Below are 23,372 nucleotides of genomic sequence, written 5' to 3' on the forward strand. Positions count from 1 at the left end.
GGCTCACGTTAGCAACCGCGCGCCCCTCCCCCACCTAACGTCCCACCCGGTATTTATGACGTGTTTAGTTCCGCCACAGTTATTAGGTTCGTGCGGAGATCCAATGTGCGCCACCAGAGTGGGCCTTTTTCCCACAGTCCCCAGGGCGCCAGCCATCCTTCCCCTTGCAAAGGCGACAATTACCTCCTGCCGGGCCCTCTTCCCAAGCCCTCCCTGCCCTCCCTGGCCCCAAACAATGAGGCGGGATTTGAGCTGGAGACCCGAGTGGCCCCAAACTCCAGCGGCCCAGGGGTGGCGGGGGGTTGGGAAGGATGCAGAGTTTCCCAAGGAAACCACAAGACCTGGCATTCTGGGAAATTCAAAAGTGCTAGTCCAGTTCTGGCAATCTGAACTCTTCCTCCTCAAAGCTCAAGTCTGAGAGGCATTCTTCCTCCCTTTGGCCACACGGCTGACAAGAAAAGTAGCTGACCTGCAAAATGAGCACCAGTTAGGGTGGCGGGAAGGGAACACACCTTACAGTTATTCTAAAATGTTGCCATTTCCTCCAAACTCTCAGTATTCACGTCTCATTATTAATTCACCACTCTATTATTAGGGGTTACCACTGAATCAGTGACGACTCCAGAACTTCTGTAGGAGGGGTTTGGGGCAGGTGAGCAATTCATTCTGGGAAAGAGAGTCTAAAACCAAGTGTATGGCCCTTTACATTAGCATGGGAAAACTTCCCCCATCCCACCTTGTCTCAACAGAGCCGTTAATCCAGAAAAAACTACAGTGTCGCTTTGCAGAGGTCTACCCTGTGTGCACACATGGAGAAGACACTTAGAATGTTAAAGTCAGCATGGTAAGTAATTTTCTTGAAATACTGTAACTAGCATCCAGTTTACTTTCTTCACAGTCCTTTTCATAATCTATTTAATTTTAGTCCTTTTTAATTGTCTGGTATACCTTTAACACCTAAACTCCAAGAGAGAAGGAGCTTCATCTTATTTCCAGTGCCTAGCACACAATGGTTTCTAAATGGAACTGATTCCAAGATTGGCCTCATTTAGGAATGGATCTGTTGTTATAATCAGTTTTCGGAAATCTTTAGTATCAATAAGGAATCCTTTCCTCTCACATTTCACAGGAAGCTAGACTTCTTAAAGCCCAAACATGGAAACGTTTGAAGTTTCCTTGACTGATTTAAATTGAATTAAATTAATTATTTTGTACAGGAAAAACTTTCACAATTTTTACATTTTTCAGAACAAAACCACCTTTTCTTTCTCTACTTTCTTCCCCTCAAAACAAACTTTGCAACATTGGGGTGAGTTAAATAATCAGAAATCTAGCCCCCAATTAAGCTCTCAATGACATGAAACACATTTTTTGCTCCTTTTTAATAAAAATCCTATATGCAGTACATTAATGTTTTCTTTTAGAAATTACGTTGACAACTTAATCCCTAATTCGAGGCATCCATATAATTGGTTTACAGAAAGGTTCTTCCGCAAAATATTTAACACCAGATATATATGAGATGCTGAGATCTGGGTAATATACCTTACTTGAAAGGCATGAATAGTTTTTAAACACTGTAGCATAATCACACTTAAGGCCATAGTTATTTTGTTCCCAAATCCCTGCAATTCTATTTGAGGGGAGTTCTAAAAGGCCTGTGTCTTCTCCTGTGTCCACAACTGTAGACGTACACTGATGGCCCTCAATCCTGCTCTCCAAACTTCAAATAAGGGGCCAGAGACAAGGCTCGGGACCTGGAGAAGTCCTAGAAATTCCCTGCCTCAAAAGCAGTTTCAGAGTTTCACATTTTCCGAAGGTTGACAGAGCTGAGTAGACATGCCAAAGTCTTCCAAATCCTGCTGGTTGTTTTGAATTATGGCTACACTGGCTGTGTATCCCCTTGAGTTTTTATCTCCACATACTTGAATTAAATCCTGTTGTTCCTCTTCGGTTCTAGCATCTGTGACCTCTTCACAGGGTCTATATGCCACAGCTATTTTACCACTTTCTGAAATAAAGTTAACAAGGATCAATTCAGAAGTTTTCTTGTTCTAAAACTTCCTGTATACAATGGTAGCACCCAATACTTAGACATTCTTTTGATTTCTAAAAGCAGAAAATAAGAGCATTTTCCTAGAAGTGCCCTCATCTGACACTTCAGTTTTTATCATAATTATTTGTGAAAAAATATATGAGAAGTGTCAACTTTGGTTCAAAAACCTTTATGATCTTAGAAATAAGAACTAAGGAATAATGACATAGGAATTAAAAGCTGTGGAAACAAAAATGTTCAATCACAATACAATTAAATAGGAAGGCATTAGGTGGGGGTCAAAGTGAATTCAAACCTGGGATAGGTACCACTGGACTACAATAGATACTTCATATTAGAAGCAAGGCAAGTGCCTACTCCTTGGGACCAAAATTCTACCAGATACAATGAGCAAAGCTTTGGAGACAGAGACAGAGAGAGAGAGAGCATTTCAACACTCTACTGGCAGAAACTGGCCCATGTACCTTTTGGACAATACAGCTTTCCTCAAGGCAAGCTAGAGCCACCAGGCTTTTTGGTCTAAGGAGTTTTGAGTACATATAAGGAATACCTTTGCATATTAGGGACAAACAACCCAGACATTTAGTTTGGTTCTTAGAGGTTGTTACCCAGAGTTGACAGCTGATGGAGATTCTGCCTGATGACCAGGGAAGTCAAACTTCACTGGAAGGACTGCTCAGGCTGGAAGGCCAAGACCAATCCAGGGTCAACTCTTACAAGCAAATAAGGTCTCTGACAACTTAGCTAGGATTTCTCAGTCTCTAAGCCTGCAGGGCTGTGAAGCAGCGGAGCAATTCTGTTCCGGGAATCTACTAATCATAAAGTTTCCTTTGGGCACAGCCTGTCACATTCTCACCGCTGTATAACTAACTCGATAGGGAACACAGTCAATGCTATTCAGTAGCATGACCACTTTCAAGGCTCACAAAAACGTAGCCGATTATTATATAAGAATCATATTCACCCAATATATCAGAAATGAAAACTGAAATTAAATGGATTCCAAAAACATAATCTAATAAACTCTTCAATAAGAAAACAACGATAATAATAATAGTCAATATATTTTGTCTCCTTACTATGTTTCAGGCATAGTTCTAAGCTTTTGACATTCATCATCTCATTTACTCTTACAATATCCCCCATTAGGTGATAAGCTGAATTACTAACCTTATTTGCAGATAAAGAAATTGCAGCTTAGAGACATTAAATACCTTCAAATGTCTCCGGCTAGGAAAATCTAAAATTGCAACAACAACAACAACAAATTCTAAGAGACAAAGTTAGGACTCAAACACAGGTGTCCAAGGCTTATAATCACTACACTATTCTGTATGATAAGCAAGCAATTGAGGAAGAACTGGATCAAACACTTTCTGTATGAACTGAGGCAAGTCATTCTACATCTAAACACCGGGGACAATAATAGTTGCTGTCGTTTTTCTCATAAATGCCACAAAGAACAAATTTAAGACTGCTGCTGTGAAAGCATCTGGTGAATGAAAGAATACGTAATGTTTTAGATAACCATTATTTTCATCCAATCAACTTTTCAAATAAGTTTATTTGCTCACTGAAACTGAATCACTTCAAGGACAATCAAAAGGTCTTACCTAAAACCACAATCAGCAGTTTCTGGAATGCATCTGTCATAGCCTTCTGAATAGCAAGCTTCTGGGTTCCCTTCCTTTTCATAAAGAATGATAATGACCCTAAATCCAACCAAAACAGATGAATTTAAAATGCTTATCTGAATAACTGATTTCTAGGTTATATGTTTAAAACTAAAAATGCATCTGTCATTCTTAGATTATTATCTTAGTGATTAAGGGCAGGCACAACACTGGGGTACTGTTGAATGTCTCTGTTGTAGGTGTACCCTGGCATGGCACATTTTTACTGCTCAGATATGTTCTGGAAGTTCCTAAAATACTCGATGGGAAATGCAAACCAAGGACGTGGCACAAATCTCATATTACTCACAGATTTCAAATGGACAAGCTGAGGCTACACTGCTACAGACCCTGCTCTCCTGTGCGTAAAGGGCTGGATTCATACAGTGAGATAGGCTTGGTGGTAGTGCAGATGATCTGGCCTCTCCTCAACCATCACCCACTCAGGTGGATGGTGGAGCCTCCTCCACTCCATTCGCTAACAGTTCCGCCTCTGACGTAAAACCCTAAGCCCAAGTGCCATGGATTCTAGGAAAAAACTCAAGTACCAACGGGCATCCCCTTTCTAGGGATCTACATTTACTTTTTCCGCTGAGGCCCTTCTGTAGGAGGCAAAGGACTGAACATTTACACAAGAGTTTATGTCAATCTTTAGACAATGATTGGGCGGGCTGGCAGTGGCGGGCTGCACAGGCTCCCGGGAGGGGAGGAGTGGAGAGTGACCTGTGCTTGCACACAGGCTTCTTGGTGGCTGCAGCAGCAGCCTTAGCGTCCCATGCCCGTCTCTGGGGTCCGCGCTGATAGCCCCAGCTCGAGCCCGTCTGTGGAGCTCCTTAAAGCGGCGCTCCTAATCCTCTCTCCTCACGCACCAGGAAACAAAGAGGCAAGAAAAAGTCTTTTGCCTGTTCGGCAGCTCCAGACCTTTTCCCGGACTCCCTCCCGGCTAGCCGTGGTGCACTAACCCCTTCAGGCTGTGTTCACGCCGCCAACCCCAGTCCTCTCCCTGCGATCCGACCTCCGAAGCCAGAGCCTCAGCTCCCAGCCCCGCCCACCCCGGCGGGGGAGCAGACAAGCCTCTGGGGCTGGTGAGTGCTGGTCAGCGCCGATCCTGTGCGGGAATCTCTCCGCTTTGCCCTCCGCACCCCTGTGGCTGCGCTCTCCTCCATGGCTCCGAAGCTTCCCCCCTCTGCCACCCGCAGTCTCCGCCGGCGAAGGGGCTTCTAGTGTGTGGAAACCTTTCCTCCTTCACAGCTCCCTCCCACTGGTGCAGGTCCCGTCCCTATTCTTTCGTCTGTGTTATTTCTTTTTTCTTTTGCCCTACCCAGGTACGTGGGGAGTATCTTGCCTTTTGCGAGGTCTGAGGTCTTCTGCCAGCGTGGGTGTTCTATAGGAGCAGATTCACGTGTAGATGTACTTCTGATGTATCTGTGGTGAGGAAGGTGATCTCTGCATCCTACTCTTCTGCCACCGTTTCCTCTCTCTAACAAGCTTCTTTGAGAGTGCAAATATTTCCAGTCTTAACTCTCTAAATAACTTACATATTACTGTGGATTTTTTACATCACTAGTTCCTTCTTAAATGTCTATTTCCATTTTGAACAGGGTGTAGTATAGAAATATAGTCATAAAAATTCAAATAATACAAATAAAGTCAAAGCATTGTTAATTCTTTATTGATGTGTTTGTGCATCTTCCTCCGTCACTAGTTTATGAGCTCCTTAAGTGCTTGAAGGAACCGTATACTATTCTTTCCTTGTTACCAGAAACAAGCATAGATCGTGGCATATAACAGAGGAGTGATGGTCTGTTGACTGAGTGAATGAATGAGTACGTAAGAAAATGAAATTACTTTCTCCAACTGAAGCTGCCTGCTGGGAAGGAGAAATGAAGACTAATTTTTAAATGTTGAGTGTCGCAACATTTAAAACAGGGAGGCTAGGCCCTGTACGGTGAGTCATAATGGAGCTGTCCTGGACAATTAGGAAGCTTCAGAAGGGCTCTGAGCCCCTGGGTAGTAGAGACAGTTGACATCTGGGATAACCTGGCCACAGTTCTTGCTGGCAAACATTTCCCTTCGTGCTACTGAGAAAAACTCAGATACATTAGGCTTTCCTTCATTTTATTTGAAGATGTTATTCTCTTGTCTGTATTTATAAAAAATACAGGGGAAAAAAGATAAGAAGTATGTATACCTGCTAATGAATAAAAGAAGACATAATTGGAACTTCCCTGCTGGTGCAGTGGTTAAGACTCCGTGCTCCCAATGCAGGGGGCCCGGGTTCGATCCCTGGTCAGGGAACTAGGTCTCACGTGCATGCTGCAACTAAGAGTTCGCACGCCACAGTTAAGGAGCCTGCGAGCCACAACTAAAGGAGCCTGCCTGCTGCAACTGGGGAGCCCACGTGCCACAACTGGGGAGCCCTTGAGCCGTAACTAAGGAGCCGGCCTGCTGCAACTAAGACCCGGTGCAACCAAATAGATAAATAAATAAAATTTAAAAAGAACGCATAATTAAAGTAGGTAACAATTTCAGGGGTGTGGGTATTAAACTAAGGCTCTGCAGTAAATAAAGAAATCTAATACGAATGCCCTTTCCTCTCAACTCTATAGTGACTTGTAGAACATTTTCTTCATTACTCTATCAGTGACGGGCTTTATGCTGTGAAAATCTCAGAACCTAAGCTTATGGAATGGTCTTAATGTCCAATATAAGAAAAGAACTCATTACTCACAACTGATACCAAGTAACTGTCTCATAATCTTTCCAGGACCATCCGTAATATCTGAGTGGTTATGTGAGATGGTCGCAGGGTCCGCAAATTAAAGAATGTCTGACATGAAATCATTTCAATCCCAGGGAGTACAGCCAGGATTGAAGAGGGTGTTAAACAGGGTACAGAAGTGGGAGGTAGTGCACCTGGAGTCACATCTGAGGAGAGTTCTCAGATTCAATAAAGGTGAAATCAGTGAGTAAAGAAACAGGGGTGAGAATAGGCAGCAAGGTCAGTGGGAAGTAGCCAGAGCAAGAAGCCAATCAGAGAAGACACACAATTATACAGTGAAAGGTCTGGGAAATCGAAGCCTCACTCACTTAGTCAGAGGAATTGAAAAGGTCCTTGAAAAAGGAATGGTGGCTGAATGGAGGCACATAATGAAATGTTAATTCTGGGGAAGTAAAATTGGATGGCATGTTAATATGGAATAAGGTTTCTACAATGCATTAAAGAATATTTTAACCATTTTCTGGAATCTGAAGGGAGTTCTGAATAGGCAGTTTCAGAGTGATGATGATGACGAAGCCTCCTTTATGTTACATCTGACAAAAGTTTGTCAAGCTCGGGACTTCCCTGGTGGCACACTGGTTAAGAGTCCACCTGCCACTGCAGGGGACACGGGTTCGATCCCTGGTCCGGGAAGATCCCACGTGCTGCAGAGCAACTAAGCCCGTGTGCCACAACTACTGAGCCTGTGCTCTAGAGCCCGTGAGTCACAACTACTGTAGCCCGCGTGCCTAGAACCCGTGCTCCACAACAAGAGAAGCCATCGCGATGAGAAGCCCACGCACCGCAACGAACAGCAACCCCCGCTCGCCGCAAGTAGACAAAGCCAGCGCGCAGCAACAAGACCCAATGCAGCCAAAATTAAATAAATTAATTAATTTAAAAAACAATTTGTCAATCTCACAGATTTAAAATCCACATAAAAGTAAACATAAGGAAGACTCTTGTGAAGATTTCTTAAATTAAGGGGCAGCATAAACTGACATGGTGTTTAACATCAGTTAAGTTTGGGTTTGGCCTCTAGTTTCCACATTTACTGTCATGAACCTTAAGTAAGTCACTTAACCATCCTGAGTTCGAGTTTCTTCATCTAAAAAAAAGAAAGAACGAACTGGGGAACTGGGGGATCAGTGGAGCAGTGCATCTGAGAGCATTCTGTACACCACAGTGCTGTACAAACACTGGCCTTTTTTTTTTTTTTCTCCCCCCTGGGATCTTAGTTCCCGGGCCAGGGATTGAACCCGGGCCCTCAGCAGTGAAAGTGCAGAGTCCTACCCACTGGACGGCCAGGGAATTCCCGATGGCCTATTAGTTCTAAATTCAGCACTTCATCCCAGTAGAGCGAGGAATTCCACATTTGGACCCACCTTCACTGGAGATGCCTGAAAAAGCTGCTTCTGGTCGCATGCCTTTTGGGCTCTGTGGGCATCCCTTGCTGAATAAACTTTGATGATGGCATAGAACCCAGGACCGGCCACTGCTGCATTTGGGAAGACTCGGACCGAAAACTGAAGGCCAAACTGGGAGAAGACTGTGAACAGAGAATGCTGTAGGGTGGTCCCATGCTGAGTAAGTGCAGGCAATTTCACGCCCAGGAAGCCAAACCGCCCGTTCCCTTCTATTCCCCAAGCCCTTCGCCGCAGGCAACTGTGGTGAGCCTGCAACTCCAAACACTTCTCATTTCAGGAACAGGTTTCCCTCTGAAATCCTAAGCTTCGAGAAGCATGAGGAGGCAATGCCGTCTGCTGGGAACTAGCTCTCAAAAATCTGTGGGGGCGAGCTGACTGCTCAGGTCGGCTCTAGAACTAAGATTCCTCTCAGCGGAGACCACAGGCAGGTGAGGTGCTGAAGCAGTACAGCGGGGCGCCCAGTTACTGGGGCGCGGGGTGGCTTTCTCCACCCCTCCTTCCGCCCCGGCTCGGCTCACTTGCAAGGCCTCGGCCGTGGGTCCAGAGCTCAGCTCCCACACCAGCAAGGTTTTGTCACCCACGATGGGAACCACAAAAGGTACCAAAGACACCATCTTACCGTTACCGTGAGTGCGCAGCTCGGGGCGCAAACGGACTGCGCCTGCGCACGCGCGCACGCGCCCTCCCTGTTTACGAACGGAAGCCTGAGGGGCGGAGCCAGCTTGGTGGGAGTGGGACGAGGGCGGTGCTCGGGCCTCTCCCTCGCCCCTCCCACTCCGGGCTTGTCCCTGCCTCTTGTTCCCCTTCTGCAACCCCGGCGCACAGAAGTCTTGGAGTTTAGCGCTTCTATTCAAATGTATTTTTAGCGTAGAGTCCAAAGTGTGAGTTTATAGGATCGAAAGGTGCAGACATCTTTATAGCAGCTGGCTTCATCTTCAAACTCCCAGAGAGAACTAGAGTACTAAATAGTTAGCGCTAACTCTCCACTGAACTTTAAAAATTTAGATTTCCCGCCTCTGTGTGAGAAATGACCATCAAAGATGCAATCCTTCGACTTGAGTGTTTTCATGACTCTTAAATATGCAAATCAAGGTAGAACTCATTAAAGCCATCAACAATCTAGTATGAAACTCTTAAAAAGCTGGTTTCTAGCCCATTTTCCTAAAGTACCCCCAAATCACCGAGCACATTTCTCCATCCCCACCACGACTTTCTCCACCTCAATATATCAGACCCTTAGCCCCACCCATTACCTACTTCTGAGCTCTTTTACTTCAAAAATTGTTGACTTTGGAGGAATTACTTGGATCTTGATACTGTTTCAAACCAATAACTATAGATTTATTATCCATATCATTATCCATTGCATTCATTGTATGTATCCATTTATTCGTTGTATCCATTATCTGTGTATGGAGAAGATCCATAATCTTCTCCAGAGCGATTAGGAACACCTCATGAACAATATTTACAGATTTATCATCCTTTTTTTAGTACCTAGCACACTCATACTCCATTAGGTACTCAAATATACTTGGGATTAATCCGTTGCGGAGCACGGGCTCTAGGAGAGCGGGCTTCAGTAGTTGCAGCACGAGGGCTCAGTAGCTGTGGCTCGCAGACTCTAGAGCACAGGCTCAGTAGTTGTGGCACACAGCCTTAGTTGCTCCGCGGCATGTGGGATCTTCCTGGACCAGGGCTCGAACCCATGTCCCCTGCATGGGCAGGCGGATTCTTAACTACTGCGCCACCAGGGAAGTCTGGAAGGCGGATTCTTTACCACTGGACCATCAGGGAAGTCCCAGGATCAGCCTTTTAAAGAAGCATCCCAGAGATGTTTGAGTGTAGAGGTCCACAGACCATATTTTGAGAAATGGTATTTCCCTACGGACACCTTTCCTCTGGCAGCTCTTTTGAATGGCAGCTATGTTCTCTCCGATGCTGCACTGCCTGCAGTCTACCCAGCTTTCATTCCAGTGAGAACATTCCAGAGACCAACTAAGGATCAACTCCAGGTGTTTCTCCAGTCACCTCTGGGGCTGACTGCATGTCACCAGCAACCAGTACCTCACCTGCTGCCCAACTACAGTGACACCTTCCAGATTTGTGACTCAGCTAGCTCTCCACCATGTTATTCTATGCGGACACCACCCCCCTTTTCCAAAGCCTTGGACACCCATAAGCCTACAAAAAAAAAAGGACTAGGGCTCCAGGACTTCTCCAAGTACTGGTGGTGCCTCCTCACCATACCTGTATACGGACGCACGTTGGATAGTGTTGGTTGACACCCATTTCTACCCCCTTCTCTGCAGGTGCTAGAGGCCTGGGAACCATATTTCACAGATCCCCTCGACAGCAGGGTTCTGCCAATAAAATGTACTTGTGTGAAATTTGGAAGGTGGAAAGCAAATGTAAGTCATTTTTTCCTCCTCTGCAGCACACTCCATATTCCCCATCTAGTCACCACCCTTGGGGTTTTGGGGCTGCAATGACCTCATCAGTGGTTTCCCAAAGTTTCCTGACTTCTGAGTGGCAGCAGCAGTTTTGAGTCTATGGAAAGCAGCTGTGGTAAAGTAACCTGAAGGCTAGTGCTGCAATGCCCCCCATCCCCAACTTTCACCACCATTAGCCCCCTCAATGATAAGCACCAACTGTTTGGATATAATCTTTCTCTCTTTCTGGCTTTTTTTTTTTTTTTGGCTTGAAATATCTAGAGTGCTTTCTATTTTCTTGTCTATGGTAGTTTTAAAATATGTCCGCAAATTCTTTGACTCTTCTTTCTTCAAAAGGTGGAGTCTAAATCCCCTCCTCTTGAATGGGAGCTGGAACGAGTGACTGACTTCTAACCATGCTATGTGGCAGAAGTGGTGTTATGTGCCTTCTGAGGCCAGGCCATAAGAGGAATAACATCTGTCTCTCTCTTGGACAGCTCCCTCTGGAGGAAGCCAGCCATCATGTAGTGAGGACATTCAATCAAGTAGCAGGTGGACAGGCCCATGCAGGGAGGAAAGGAGGCCTCCCTCTAACAACCAGCACCACCCTGGCAGCCAGGTAAGGGAGTGAACCACCTTGGAAGTGGACCCTGCAGCCTCAGTCCAGTCATCAGATGACTGCAGCCCTGGCCGATATCTTGAGGACCTCCTGAGAGACCCAGAGCCAGAACTGCTCAAGCTATTCCCCTAAAGGCTTGACTCAGAAATTGTGAGGAATAAATGTGTATTGTTGTTTTGAGCCACTATTTTGGTGTGATCTGTTACATACCACCAGATAATCAATACACTGTCTGATTCAGGGGTTGAACCAGACAGACTTGAGACTCTCAGTATTTTGAACTGGCATATTAATGAATGATGCCCTCGTAACGGTTGGGGACTTCGGTCATGGGCTCCAAGTCGTTCCCTCTACCACAATACTTTTTTTGTTTTTTTTTTCAATAAGTATACCACAGCTCTAATACTGTTGGACTTATTTTTAAAAGATGTAAATGACTAATCCTATCCCAGGGTTTCATTTGGGAAAAGTTTCTTTATTCTTTTTTTCCTTTTTTTTTTTTTCACACACACACGCTGTATTTTATTTTTACAAGAGATAAATAGACTGACACCAAGCATTGTACATGGATGACCACAACAAAAACAACAATGATTGCAATTACCAAACATAAAACACTCTCATACTATGTCATAATATTGACATTCAGTCCAGTAATCCTCCACTGTAACAGCTCTTTTACTTTGCAGTGAAAATTGATTTGTATATTCTTTGCCTCTGAGTCCTTGTGGGATTTTTATTTTTTATTTTTATTTTTTTATTTTTTTTTAATTCAAACAGAAAGTCACAAAAATTATACTCATCCTCATCAGTTCACTCAGTGCCATGTAATTAATTTTTTTTTCCATCTTGACCTTTTGTTAGCACTTTTATGAGTTCATCAGTTTTTCATTAGAGTTCTGAAAATGCTTATTCATTCAGTTCAGCAGTACAGTCAGTTACCAGAAACCTGTACTTGTCAGAGTCTTTTCCATGAATTTCTTGAAGATGAAACCCTTTTATAGGAACATATTTGCAAAAGCATCAGAGTACACCCAGAACTGTCTGTAAATGACAAAAGACTTAAAAATGACCACGGTTAAAGATTTGATGAAAGTTCATAATAATGCAGTTGACAAGAAAATTAGTTATTTCTGAGATATACATTTTAAAATAATAACTAGGATTATGACTTATAACATGATACCAGAACATATAAGATTTTTAGAAATTTCATGTAATGTCTGAAACATTTGTATTAACATATTTCCATACAAATAACCCAATGAAAGTTTAGTATTAGTTGTTTTGTTTGTTTGTTTATACTGCAGGCTCTTAGTCATCAATTTTATACACATCAGTGTATACATGTCAATCCCAATCGCCCAATTCAGCACACCACCATCCCCACCCCACCACAGTTTTCCCCCCTTGGTGTCCATATGTCTGTTCTCTACATCTGTGTCTCAACTTCTACCCTGAAAACCGGCTCATCTGTACCATTTTTCTAGGTTCCACATCTACCACAATACTTACATGCCAACAACGCACAGATTTTCCTGGGCACGAAATTCCTCAACCCCCTACTGTGCAAATATACAGTAGGGTTTTATTGTTCAGGGCGGGGGGAACTTATAAGCAGAACAATAACAGGGTGCACTCAATCCCTCAAGCTTTCGGAGAAGGGGATTAGACCAGACTTAGCTGGATTGTGTGTCCCATGACCAGAGTTCCCGTAGAGAAGGAGCCAGCCTGGAGCGCGTCACAGTTACAGGGATGGTGAGGCAGGGAACGTCTATACTACTAACAGTGGCAACTGCTTGGTGACAGAAATGGTCGCAGTAGGAGGGGGAGCCTATTTTTTCCATTGAGCTCGCTGGTACCTGCTGAGCTAGCTTTTTACTGAGCTACTGAAAGGGGAAAGGAATGAGTGCCCAGGACTATCCGAATTATTTCTCATCACCTTCTGGATTCCCAACACCTCACTGATCTCCATTCCCAGGTTACATTTCGACCTTATCATCATCTGGAGTTTGTCATAAAAAATCTTAAATGTACAATCTTTCATTCTCTGAACATAAGCTCTAGTCCTTCCAGTTCTCACTCATGTGTATCCAGCGTACATGCTCTTCAGTTGCATCAAAACCTCTGGTCTGGTGCCCCATTTTCTCCCAGTTCCTACTTGGTCTAAACACCCAAGTTGACCTCTCGGCCTCTCTACTTTTAGGCCACCATCAAAGTACTCTTTATAAAACTCAAGCTTGGTCATGTCTCTTCTCTATTTAAAACATTGTAGTTTGTGCTCTGTTTGGTCAAGGCCATGCGCCTTGACCAGGCCCTTTGGGATTGGGTCTCTGCTCGCCCGCACAGCCTCACCTACTGCCCTTTCCTCCTTGTGCTTCATGCTTGGCAACACCAGACTGCACACGCTTCAAGCCCACCCAAGGTTTCATGCTTCTTGCCTCTGTACTGTCCTCCGTCTAGAATGCCTTTCCTTCATCTCGTCCTCCCAAGAAACTTCTGTTTGGCTTTCTTCTTCTTCCCCTCCTCTAAGCCATCCCTCACATTTACTCCTTTCCAGCCAACCAAGAGCTGAACCACTTCTTGGTACACTGCCATTGTCATGTCAACACACTGTCTTCTATGTATAATATATCTTCAGGTGTCTGTGCCTCCTCTCAGTCTTAAGGCCCCACAAGAGAAGGGACTTTGTCCTAATCAACTCTTTCCCCAGCACCAGCCACAGTGTCTGGCATATAATCCAGGCCCAGATCAAGTTCTACCTTTTTCATGGACCCTCCCTAGTTTCCTAACCTTCCCTCCTCTGACTCCTACAATTTTCTTCCCTGTATCATTTTTGCCCTCATCATGTATTGTCTCATTTCATTATCTTTTAAAAAGTGGCTAAATTCTCTGACAGATTTCATCGGAATCAGAATTTGCATTCATTTAGTAGCTGTTGGCCTTGTATCTCCCTCTCCCCTTCTATCTCTCAGGTCTCAGTAAGGAGTTGGGCTCTGAGCTAGTTTGTCCATCATAAGATGGTGACAGAGGCAGCCCCAGGCGGCCATGTGTTGTACCACCTGACCCTGGGCACCCCTCCTGCTTCTGGGCCACAGCCAGGGATGACTCCCTGATCCAAGGAGAGACAGCTCACTCACAGGCTGGCCAGGTGAAGTCTCTGGCTCTGGCAAAAATACTGCCCAATCTTGGTCAAGCTGGGCCAAGCAGAATCTGACTCTTGGCAATTTTAATTTAGAACTATGGTAGGGTAGCATTTGAGACTAATAAAAAATTGTGCAAATCTGAGGTAGTATGATACAAAAAATATTATCTAAGCCTCATTTATGTACCAACTTTCAAATAATGGAAATATCCCAAACTAGGAACCTGGAGCTACCTGGAATCCTGGTCCACACTTTGGGAAGCCCAGCAGTACAAGGATCTCTACCCCTGGTTTCTCGTCAGCTCCCTGTCTTTGTGACCACCTCTCTTACTGAAATCAGACCCCCACTCATTACAGAGTTTGAGCGGGCATGGGGACTTTCCATTCTTGTGACCTAATAGTGTAACCAAAGTGCCCAGTACTGTACCTGGTCCATAGCAGGTGCTCAATATACAGCTGCCTCCTTCTCCTCATTATTATCATTGTTATCAACTCTTTGGTGGCAAACACAGCTTATACTTCTCTGCATCCCTGTTGGAGTCTAACAGTTCTGGGCTCCAACCTTAACTCACACTTTTGGACATGCGGCCTTGGGTCCTTGAGCAGGTTACCTACATTCTTTAAATCCTGTTTCCTATCTGTCAAACGAGGCTAACAAGATATGCTTCCACGGACTGTTGGGCTAAATAAGACCATAAGACGCCTAACCCAGGGCTTGGCACCAAGCAAGCAAGTGGTAAATGTTACCTGCTGCTGCTTCCTATTGTTAGTAGTAATAGTCGTGCGCCTTAAACACAGTAAATACTTGTTGGCTCACTGAAGTCACCGCCCAGAGAAAAACACTTGTTTTTCATTCTCAGTAAGAACCTTTGGGAGGTGACTTGGGCAGGCACTGAGAGAACAGATGTCTCTCATGCAGCATCAGCAAACTCATAACTCAGAAGAACTGATGGGCCGTTCACTTTGCTTGGAACCCCACCCAACTGGCAGAACTTGCTGGGCCATCTCCCAGGCCCACTGATCCTCTGGGGGACCGTGTGCTATCACCCCATGGCTTGCACAGTTCTTCACCTCATATTACTAAACCACCAGCACTTATCTGTGGTCATTTTGGTAGATTATCAAATCTTGTTCATTCAGAATTTCTTTTACTCATTAATGTATTTAACTCTCACTGACTTAAGAAATGTGATTAATGACTTTCTTGGCAGGAGTGGAAGAGCCTTTGCACCTTCCGCAGGTGGCACTGTCACTATATAAGCACTTGGAATCATGCAGCCCTGGGCCTCTGCTGGGTGAGGCAGGAGGTGGGTAGGTTTGGGGCTGGGCTGAGCTGGAGGGAGCCGAGCAGCACACAGCTGACCCTCAGTGGGGTCAGGAGAGGCCAGGGCCTGAGGAGGGCCGTCTTGGGCAATGGCTGCTCTCACACATTCTTCTTTACCCTGTCTTTCTGGCACCTCCCTGCTAGTTATCCAAGGGTTGGGATTTCTTTTTAAAGAAAAAAAACAACCCAATGGGAATTTTCCACCAGCTTGAAATGGTGGAGAACCCCCTACCTAGACAGGGTACACATTTGTACATGAGTTTGAGAACTTGGGAGAAAAGTCAGGCCTTGGCTCCACAGTGGAGGGAGGCCCAGTGATCCAAATATTCTGGCAACCACAATGACCGTACGAGAGGGGCCAGAAGTAGATGGTCCTCTATGGGCAGGAGGTCGAGCGTGTTGTAAATAACTGGTACTTGATGAACCAGGAGAGAGAGCACCAGAATATATTGCTATTTGATTTACTCATCTATGCCCCTTGAGGATGGTATGTTTTCCAGTTCCCAGGGACTGATGATACTGGGGAAACAAGGGAGGGAAGCCCCTCTTCATCCTTCTACTCATCCTCCTTTGCCCACATTTCCTCTTGTGGAAGTACTGGCTACCATGAGGGATTCTAGTTTCAGCTCTGCTGCTTCTTGCAGGCCCTTGTTAGTGGTGTGTAAATATTCAACTATTTACATTTTAATTCCTTACCACATGGTTAGACTTGGCTATGAATTTATACATTTTAGTATGAGAAAAATAAGTATTTTGCAAGCAATGCTGAGAAGCCAATATTAGAAAATAAAATTTGCAGGTGGCTTGAGGCAGAACAGGGCTCACTCTGTGGCTGTCTCGTGTGCTGTCTCACTTTCCTCACCCGCCCCTTCATCAACCCAATATGCAGCCAGAAGCTTCTCTGCTGGGGCTTTGATGACTTCCCTGGGGTAAGAAGAATAATGCCAAGGCTTTTACTTTTGAAAGGAACAATTATAGTTTTCATTATTTCCTCAGTTTAGAGGAGAGTTTTAAATTGTCCCCTATCATTTACCCTGCATCCTTATAGAATATCTCAACCTCATCAGAAGACTCCCTGTCGTGTAGCTTCTGTGCCATGTTTTGCTTGCGTGTGGCGTTGAGAGGCCTATACATATCCCTAAGCCAAAGTGGCTGCCTTCTCCCGAAAAAGCCCTCCTGGAACACAGAAAGGGAAATATTAATTCAGCATCTCCCCTGCTTTCTCTGGCCACAGTACTATATCCCCCTCAAATTTACCTGACTCTCACTTTCCCCTGAGCTTCTCTTATGCAGCAGAAATCGAAAAAAGCCCCTTAGAGGAAAACACACACAGTTAGTGTTACATGTCATTTATCATCTCTCTCACAATGTGTTATCTCTGGTCTTATTAGGACTAAATGGGTACCTCAGTCCATAATCACAATGAGCAAAATCACCACAGACCCGGGATCTTGAAAATCATCCCATGCATGCTGGCCTTACAGAAGTTCTCTGTGTCAGTCCAATATGGTCCCCCCGTGTCTCTGGGGAGACCTTTGCATGTGGCTTAGCATGGAGTACAGGCAGGATTTTCAGCCCCGTTCACCTATCTTGGCCCTTGGCCAAGAGCCCTCGTGCAGAGAAAACACTGCACAGCGGCGCTGGGCAGAAACACGTTACTCTCTAGATGCACTTCACACCAGTCTGCTTCGGACTTAGTCGCACATGCAGCATTTGCTGGGGGTGTGGCTGTGGGGAGAAGGTGCTTTTATTTTCCTAGCTGCTCTATCCTATCCTATAAGTTGAGTCACACCAAGTAAACACCTGTACCCAACTAGCAAAATTATCTATAGCTCTCTGACTTTCATATTACAGGCTGTCACTGAGGTGTCAGTGAATTGTGATATCAGTTTAAAGGCCATGACCAGCAGGGAAACACCAAATACTCTTTTTGAATACAAATAGAATAGAAAAAAATCAGAGTGCACAATAAGTTAGTTTCAGAAACTACTTATGCCCATATAGTATGTGTATACTGAATTGTGACATAAAACGGAGCTCACAGCCCAAGCACAGTGTGATCAGTAGAGAAGTCCTCAGTGGAAAGGGACCCTCTTCTTTTTCATAATCACTAGCAGTATGACCATGGGGCAAGACATTTTCCCTTTCTCTTTCTCCATTTCCTTATTATAAAAGGAAGAGACAAACTGCTGTCTAAAGTTTCTCCCGGTTAAAATTCTATGAGGTTTGGATAAAGGGAATAGAGAGTAGGGGCCTGAAAAACAGTAGGGTGAGAAGGGAAGTTTTCTTGCCACTTTACAGAAGGGACTCATAGGTTCTACCTTTCGTCAGCTTTGAGTGAGGCCAGCCCCTAAATCCCCAACCATGTGGCCCTCCCTACCGCAGAGCCTCCTAGAAGGCCTCTGGCCTGGCCTGATGCCTAGGAACCAGGCACCCGGCCAGCAGGAACAGGTACAACCAAAACCTCTCCCCGTCCACCCTCTTTCCTTAAAGGACTAGTGAAAGCAGATGAATCTGTGCCAGTCCTGTTCTAACTCAGCTTGGGCTGGGAAGCTAATTCTGCTGATAAATAAATTAGGGTAAACCATTAGGGTAATTAAACATTCTTCCTGCCTTTGGTGAGGAAATTGAAATAGATGAGTTCTAAGTTCTCCTCTAGTTGTAAAATTCTGCTTTAAAAGACCAATATTTATCTTCTGCTTCTTTTTTTATCTTCCCCTTTTGCAATTCTATGAGAATAAATCTGTTCTGAAAGAAAACATGATCATGATTATCCATTACAATTATTTCCAAATCTTTATTCATTCCTTTTTACTTTAAATCTTATCTACTCAGTGAGATGATAACTTTTTTAAGGAAAGGAATTCTACCCTGTTTAATAATCCTTTGACTCTTCCACAGTACCTAACTTAGGGTCTTGCATGCAGCTGGCGATATATTTTACTGACTGTTTTAGATAACGTTCAACAGATAATTCCTAATAAAAATTCTTAGAAGTAGGAAAAGAAAATAAAAGTATCTAGCAGAAACCTAAGCATTGCTTTAAAGTCAAGAACAAGAGTAGGATGTCCATCATTACTGCTACTATCGATCATTGTGGAGGAGGTCTTAATCAGTACGGTAAGAAAAACGAAGTATTGGAAAGGAAGAGACAAACATATTTGCATATGAAATGAGGGACCTAAAAAGACCAAAAGAATCAACCGAAATTGTATTGGAAGTAACATGAGTAAGATGGCTACACACAAAATCAAGAGATCAACATATAAGCCTCAATAGCTTTCCCATATAACACAAATAACTCACTAAAAAACAGAAGAAACATCCCATTTACTATATCAATAAAAATGCATAAAGCACCTAGGAATAAACTTAACCAAAAATTTGTAAGACCTCTGTGATGAAAATATTAAAACTTTTCTGAAGGACATTAAGAAGAAGTACTTACATGGCATGAGATACCATCCTCCTAGAATGTTGTAAAGAGGTCATTTCTCCTCAAATTAACCTACAAATTCACTGCAATCCATTTATATCCAGAATAATTTTAAAATAAAACCTGGCCAGCTGACATTTGGTAGAGAATATATGTAAGAATAGTTATGAAATGCATGAAAAAGAAGGTCAAAGAGTAGGAACTTGCCCTACCAGATATAAAATATGTTATAGAGCAACTGGAATTAAGCAGTGTGATATTGGTACTGGTACAGGACAAGATAACTGGATCACAGAACAGAGTCCAGATGAAGATAGTATATTAGACCAGGGAAGAAAGAATAAACCATTCAGTGAAAGATTTGAAAACAATTAGATCTTCATGTAGGGGGGAAAAGTTAGATCCCCTACCTCAACCACACTAAAAAACAAATACAACACATTCTAGACGGATTATAAAAGTACTTGAAGAAAATTTTAGAGATCATTTGTACGTCATGAGGTGACAAAGGCCTGGCTAACAAAATCCACCCCACATGAGCCATGAGGAGAGGACGGGCAGATATGGTGGCAGACTGTCAACACACCTGCTACTCTGAACAGCCCTTGCCCCCTTTTCCCCTGGACTGTTTGTCTTCTTCTTGTTGACTTATAAAACTCTTGGGAGTTCCCTGGTGGTCCAGTGGTTAGGGCTTGGCGCTTTCACTGCTGCGGCCCGAGTTTCAATCCCTGGTCAGGGAACTAAGATCCCGCAAGCTGCACAGCATGGCCAAACCCCGCCACCCGCAAACAAACAAACAAACAAAAAACTCTTTACAGTAAAGAAATACTGGCTTTCATTGAATTCCAGTGTTTCGAATCTTTCCAGTGGTTTTGTCTCTAAGGAGACAAGACAAAAGAGTGGAGCAGGGAGCACAAGCTTTGCAGTCGGGTGAAACTGGCTTCTGCTTTTGGTTTGGCCACTGGGGCCTTACACTGATCTCCTTCATCTATGAAGAAGGGATAGTAATATCATCCTCACAGGACTGTGGGCATTAAATCAGACAATATATGGATAACTCTTCATCTTACGCTTGGCATGAATCAGTGCTAAGCTGGTGTCACAGACAAGATGGTGGAATATATCAAAGGCTCTGCTTGTGGCATCAGGCTCTGAAGGCGCTTTCCCACAATAAGATTATAAAAATATTGCTTTTATTTTCTTCTAATACCTTTATGTGGTCTTTTTTCACATTTATGGAAATATGTTTATTTAAGATGAAAAATGGGGATCTGCTATTCTTTACCCCCCAAATAGTTAGGCAGCTATTCTATCACCATTTATTCATTTTCTCCCACTGATTGGAATATTAAAACATGACGTTTCAAAAGTCTTAAGAACACATGGTCTATTGCTGGACTCGATGCTACTTCAAATAAATATTCGGTTGCCTGATTCCTCACTGTGGAATGGACATAACGCCTCACCTCTCTTCCGTTGAACACCAGTAGTGTCTACCATAGGAAGAACACTGCATGGCCCCTGTCCTCAAAGAGCTTATCAAATAAGTGGGGAGAGGAAATAACGGTTAGGACTGCTCGCTTTCACTGCCGAGGGTACAGGTGCAATCGCTACTTGGCGAACTAAGATCCCGCAGGCCAAAACAAAAGAAAACAAAAGAAAACAAATTCAAGGTTAAACTACATAGAAGTTAGAAACAATAAAAAGGGGACTTTACAGAAATTCTAAAAAAGCAAAAGGCCATATGCCACCTGGAGATGTAGAGGGTACAGTCTGGGCAATGGCCAATGACTAGCAAGCTGGCCCCATGCTAGTCCCCAGCCTCCTAGGCTCAGAAATCATACTCTTCCTCACCAACAGAGAACTCACGTCTTCCTGTTGTGGCAGTCTCACTTTATCAATAGCACAGGATTGATCAAAAATCAGAACGCCAAATTATTACGTGACAACGCGAAATACATCTGTTCTACACACAGGGCATCCGTGTCTACACAATCAGAGAATTACCTTCTGTGGAGACAGGCCTCCGTGGCACACTAAAGCACAATCACACAATCGAAGGCTACTTGGTGAGAACAGAATTAGAAAAGGAATCAGCTGAATCCAGAATTTAATGGGAAGGCCTGAGGCAGCTGGATCCATCCATCTCCTCAACAGGCACAGCCTGGCTAGTGGGCCTGACTCCAGTTCTGCTGCCTAAGGTGCCATCTCTACTCTCGGGCAATGTGAGGATGGGCACTGCCCACGTTGGTCTCTCCTCACCTTTTCTATGCTTTCACTACTGACCAACCCTCCTGCAGACAGACACATTTCTCTTTAGAAGTTAGTACATCATGTCAGGTTTTATTCAAGTCTGATAGGCCAGGAAGCCATTAGTCCTTACACGTCTCTGCTCAGCTCCATGATGTGCTAACCTTGGTGTTTCTCTCTTGGGGGGCTGCCTTTTTAAAAACTGCTTACCACTTTGGTGAGTTCTGAGGGGAGGCGACTGCTTTGCTATGGCCCCCAGAAATGGTGACAAACCTCACAGGACTAGGATCAGGAGGGCTGGAGTATTCAGGGAAGGCTTTATGAAGAAAGATATCTGAACTTGAGTTGGCTTTTGAGAGATTCATAGGACTTCCACAGGCAAAGCAAAATCAAGGAAATTTAGATGGGCAAAGGCACAGACAAAAGTAGGAATGGGTGTGGTGTAACTAGCGTATAGGGAGGAGCTGCTTTGGCTGCAATGGAGGGCTGCCATAACAAGAGAAAAGGTAAATAAAGCAGGTTGGACTGGTAGGGTAGAATCAAGGTTGCCAGCTTATTAAAATCACTCTTTTAATGTTAGCAACTGCCTGTTGGGAAAAGTGACAAACCATTATGTAACTGACCAAAAGGTAAACAGGCTAGCTCCAGGAATAGGCTACTATAAATATGACATACTTCAGGGTAGCCTGCGGCAGGATTTTACTTGCAGTGTTTTAATGGAACCTATCTACACAATTCCTAATACACTGGAGAAGAAAGCTGCTAAGTAAACCTAAGGAATTGACAAGATCATACTTTTATCTTTTAGGCATGTCCTTTTAGCCCTCCCAGGGTGACTGATAGCTCCCTGAGTATGGAGATCGTATACCTCTCATCACTTTAGCCAACAAGGAAAGAAATCAACAGTAGACTGAGAGTGACAGGTGAGTACATCAAATCAGCATAGTTTTTTGAGTTGAAGAAATTTTACTATCATGTCAACTCTGGCCTTCTTTTAAACTTAACTTGTCAAAATAGTCCAATGGCTTCTAATCATGGATCCAATTCCACAGAGATCTCCTGGCAGTGGAGTTCCTTTAAAAATCCGGTGGGGACTTCCTGGGGGCACAATGGTTAAGAATCCTACCGCCAGTGCAGGGGACACGGGTTCGATCCTTGGTCTGGGAAGGTCCCACATGCTGCGGAGCAACTAAGTCCGTTCGCCACAAATCCTGAGCCCACGCGCCTACAGTCCATACTCCACCACAAGAGAAGCCACCGCAATGAGAAGCCCACACACCACAATGAAGACCCAACGCACCGAAAAAAAGAAAAGAAAAAAAAATCCTGGGGATATAATTTTCAGTAAAAAAACAAATTGTATCTCAGTCCTCATGACTAAAGAGAAGTATCAAGTAGTAGTAGGTGGAAAGGTGGCTTTGATTCTCAGTTTGTGGTTCTGAATCTGAAAGAATTATTGTCCTTACCTCAATGAGACAGAGAATTGTAACCAAAATCGTCACTACTACAGTTACAGATATTGCCAAGATGAGTTTGTTGTTACAGCCACATCCTGGAACTTCTTTTGTGAGCTAAAAAAATAAATGACAATTTTTTAAAAACAAGGAGATACAAGGGATGAAAGCTAACTCTTCTTAAACCTATTCTAAACAATAGCTAACTATTCTTAAACTACTATAAAACCCAATCCTTTCAGGCGAGTAGCTTCTATTAAGAACAAGCTAAATTTAATGTTATTAATCTTATCATTAGCCTTTTCTTCTACAATTTATTTATCTACAATTTAGTTGTCTTGTGTTATGTCCTCTTCTCGTCTACCCTAGGAATAGTGGCACACTCTCTAAATGAGCCAAGTGGGAGATCACTGTCTTAGCCAGTGTCATGGCTGAAGATACGATACAGACTAGGAGCCCGTGGTATTCCTGCCTGGGCACGTTCATGGCATGTCCTAAACTGAGTAAAAGTCCAGGTCCCATGTTTCAGGGGTTCTCCTCACCTCACTTGACTCCTGCTCTTTCTGCTCACTCTGGGCTTCTGTGCTCTCACTGACAGAGTTGTCACTTTTCCACTGGTCCGTATCCCATTCCACTTTGGACACCTTTACTTCTTGCTGCTTGCTGAGAAGCTTCATCAGGAGGCCTGTTCTAGAGATGAGGTTGGCACAGGCCAGCTGCACGTGGGTCTCCGAGCAGTCTATTTTCAAAGTCTGGATAACATGAGAAATGAGCCTTTGCATGACATTGTTGGGG

At 44.0% G+C, this 23,372-nt stretch overlaps 2 protein-coding genes across 2 annotated transcripts in view; both read right to left on the reverse strand.

The window, feature by feature from the left end:
- Positions 1-341: 341 nt before the first annotated feature.
- On the reverse strand, positions 342-11,332 carry LOC309651225 (RAD52 motif-containing protein 1-like). The gene is made up of 6 exons (XM_082443668.1): positions 8,436-11,332; positions 7,876-8,055; positions 4,453-4,576; positions 3,670-3,768; positions 1,926-2,011; positions 342-469 (listed from the first exon to the last, which is right to left on the reverse strand). The coding sequence occupies exons 1-6, from the start codon at positions 8,529-8,531 to the stop codon at positions 368-370; spliced, it is 687 nt and encodes a 228-aa protein (XP_082299794.1). The 5' UTR covers positions 8,532-11,332; the 3' UTR covers positions 342-367.
- A 110-nt stretch (positions 11,333-11,442) lies between these two features.
- Positions 11,443-23,372, reverse strand: part of LOC309649844 (uncharacterized protein) — an 83,297-nt gene continuing 71,367 nt past the window's right edge. Inside the window, exons 6-9 of the mRNA XM_082440384.1 lie at positions 18,131-18,185; positions 16,695-16,749; positions 16,471-16,613; positions 11,443-16,361 (exon numbers count right to left, since the gene is read on the reverse strand). Coding sequence (XP_082296510.1) covers positions 16,259-16,361; positions 16,471-16,613; positions 16,695-16,749; positions 18,131-18,185 — 356 coding nt within the window. The 3' untranslated portion in view covers positions 11,443-16,258. The remainder of the gene's footprint in view (positions 16,362-16,470; positions 16,614-16,694; positions 16,750-18,130; positions 18,186-23,372) is intronic.

This window comes from Balaenoptera physalus (assembly GCF_965194825.1).
Source record: "Balaenoptera physalus genome assembly, chromosome: 20".
NCBI lineage: Eukaryota > Metazoa > Chordata > Mammalia > Artiodactyla > Balaenopteridae > Balaenoptera > Balaenoptera physalus.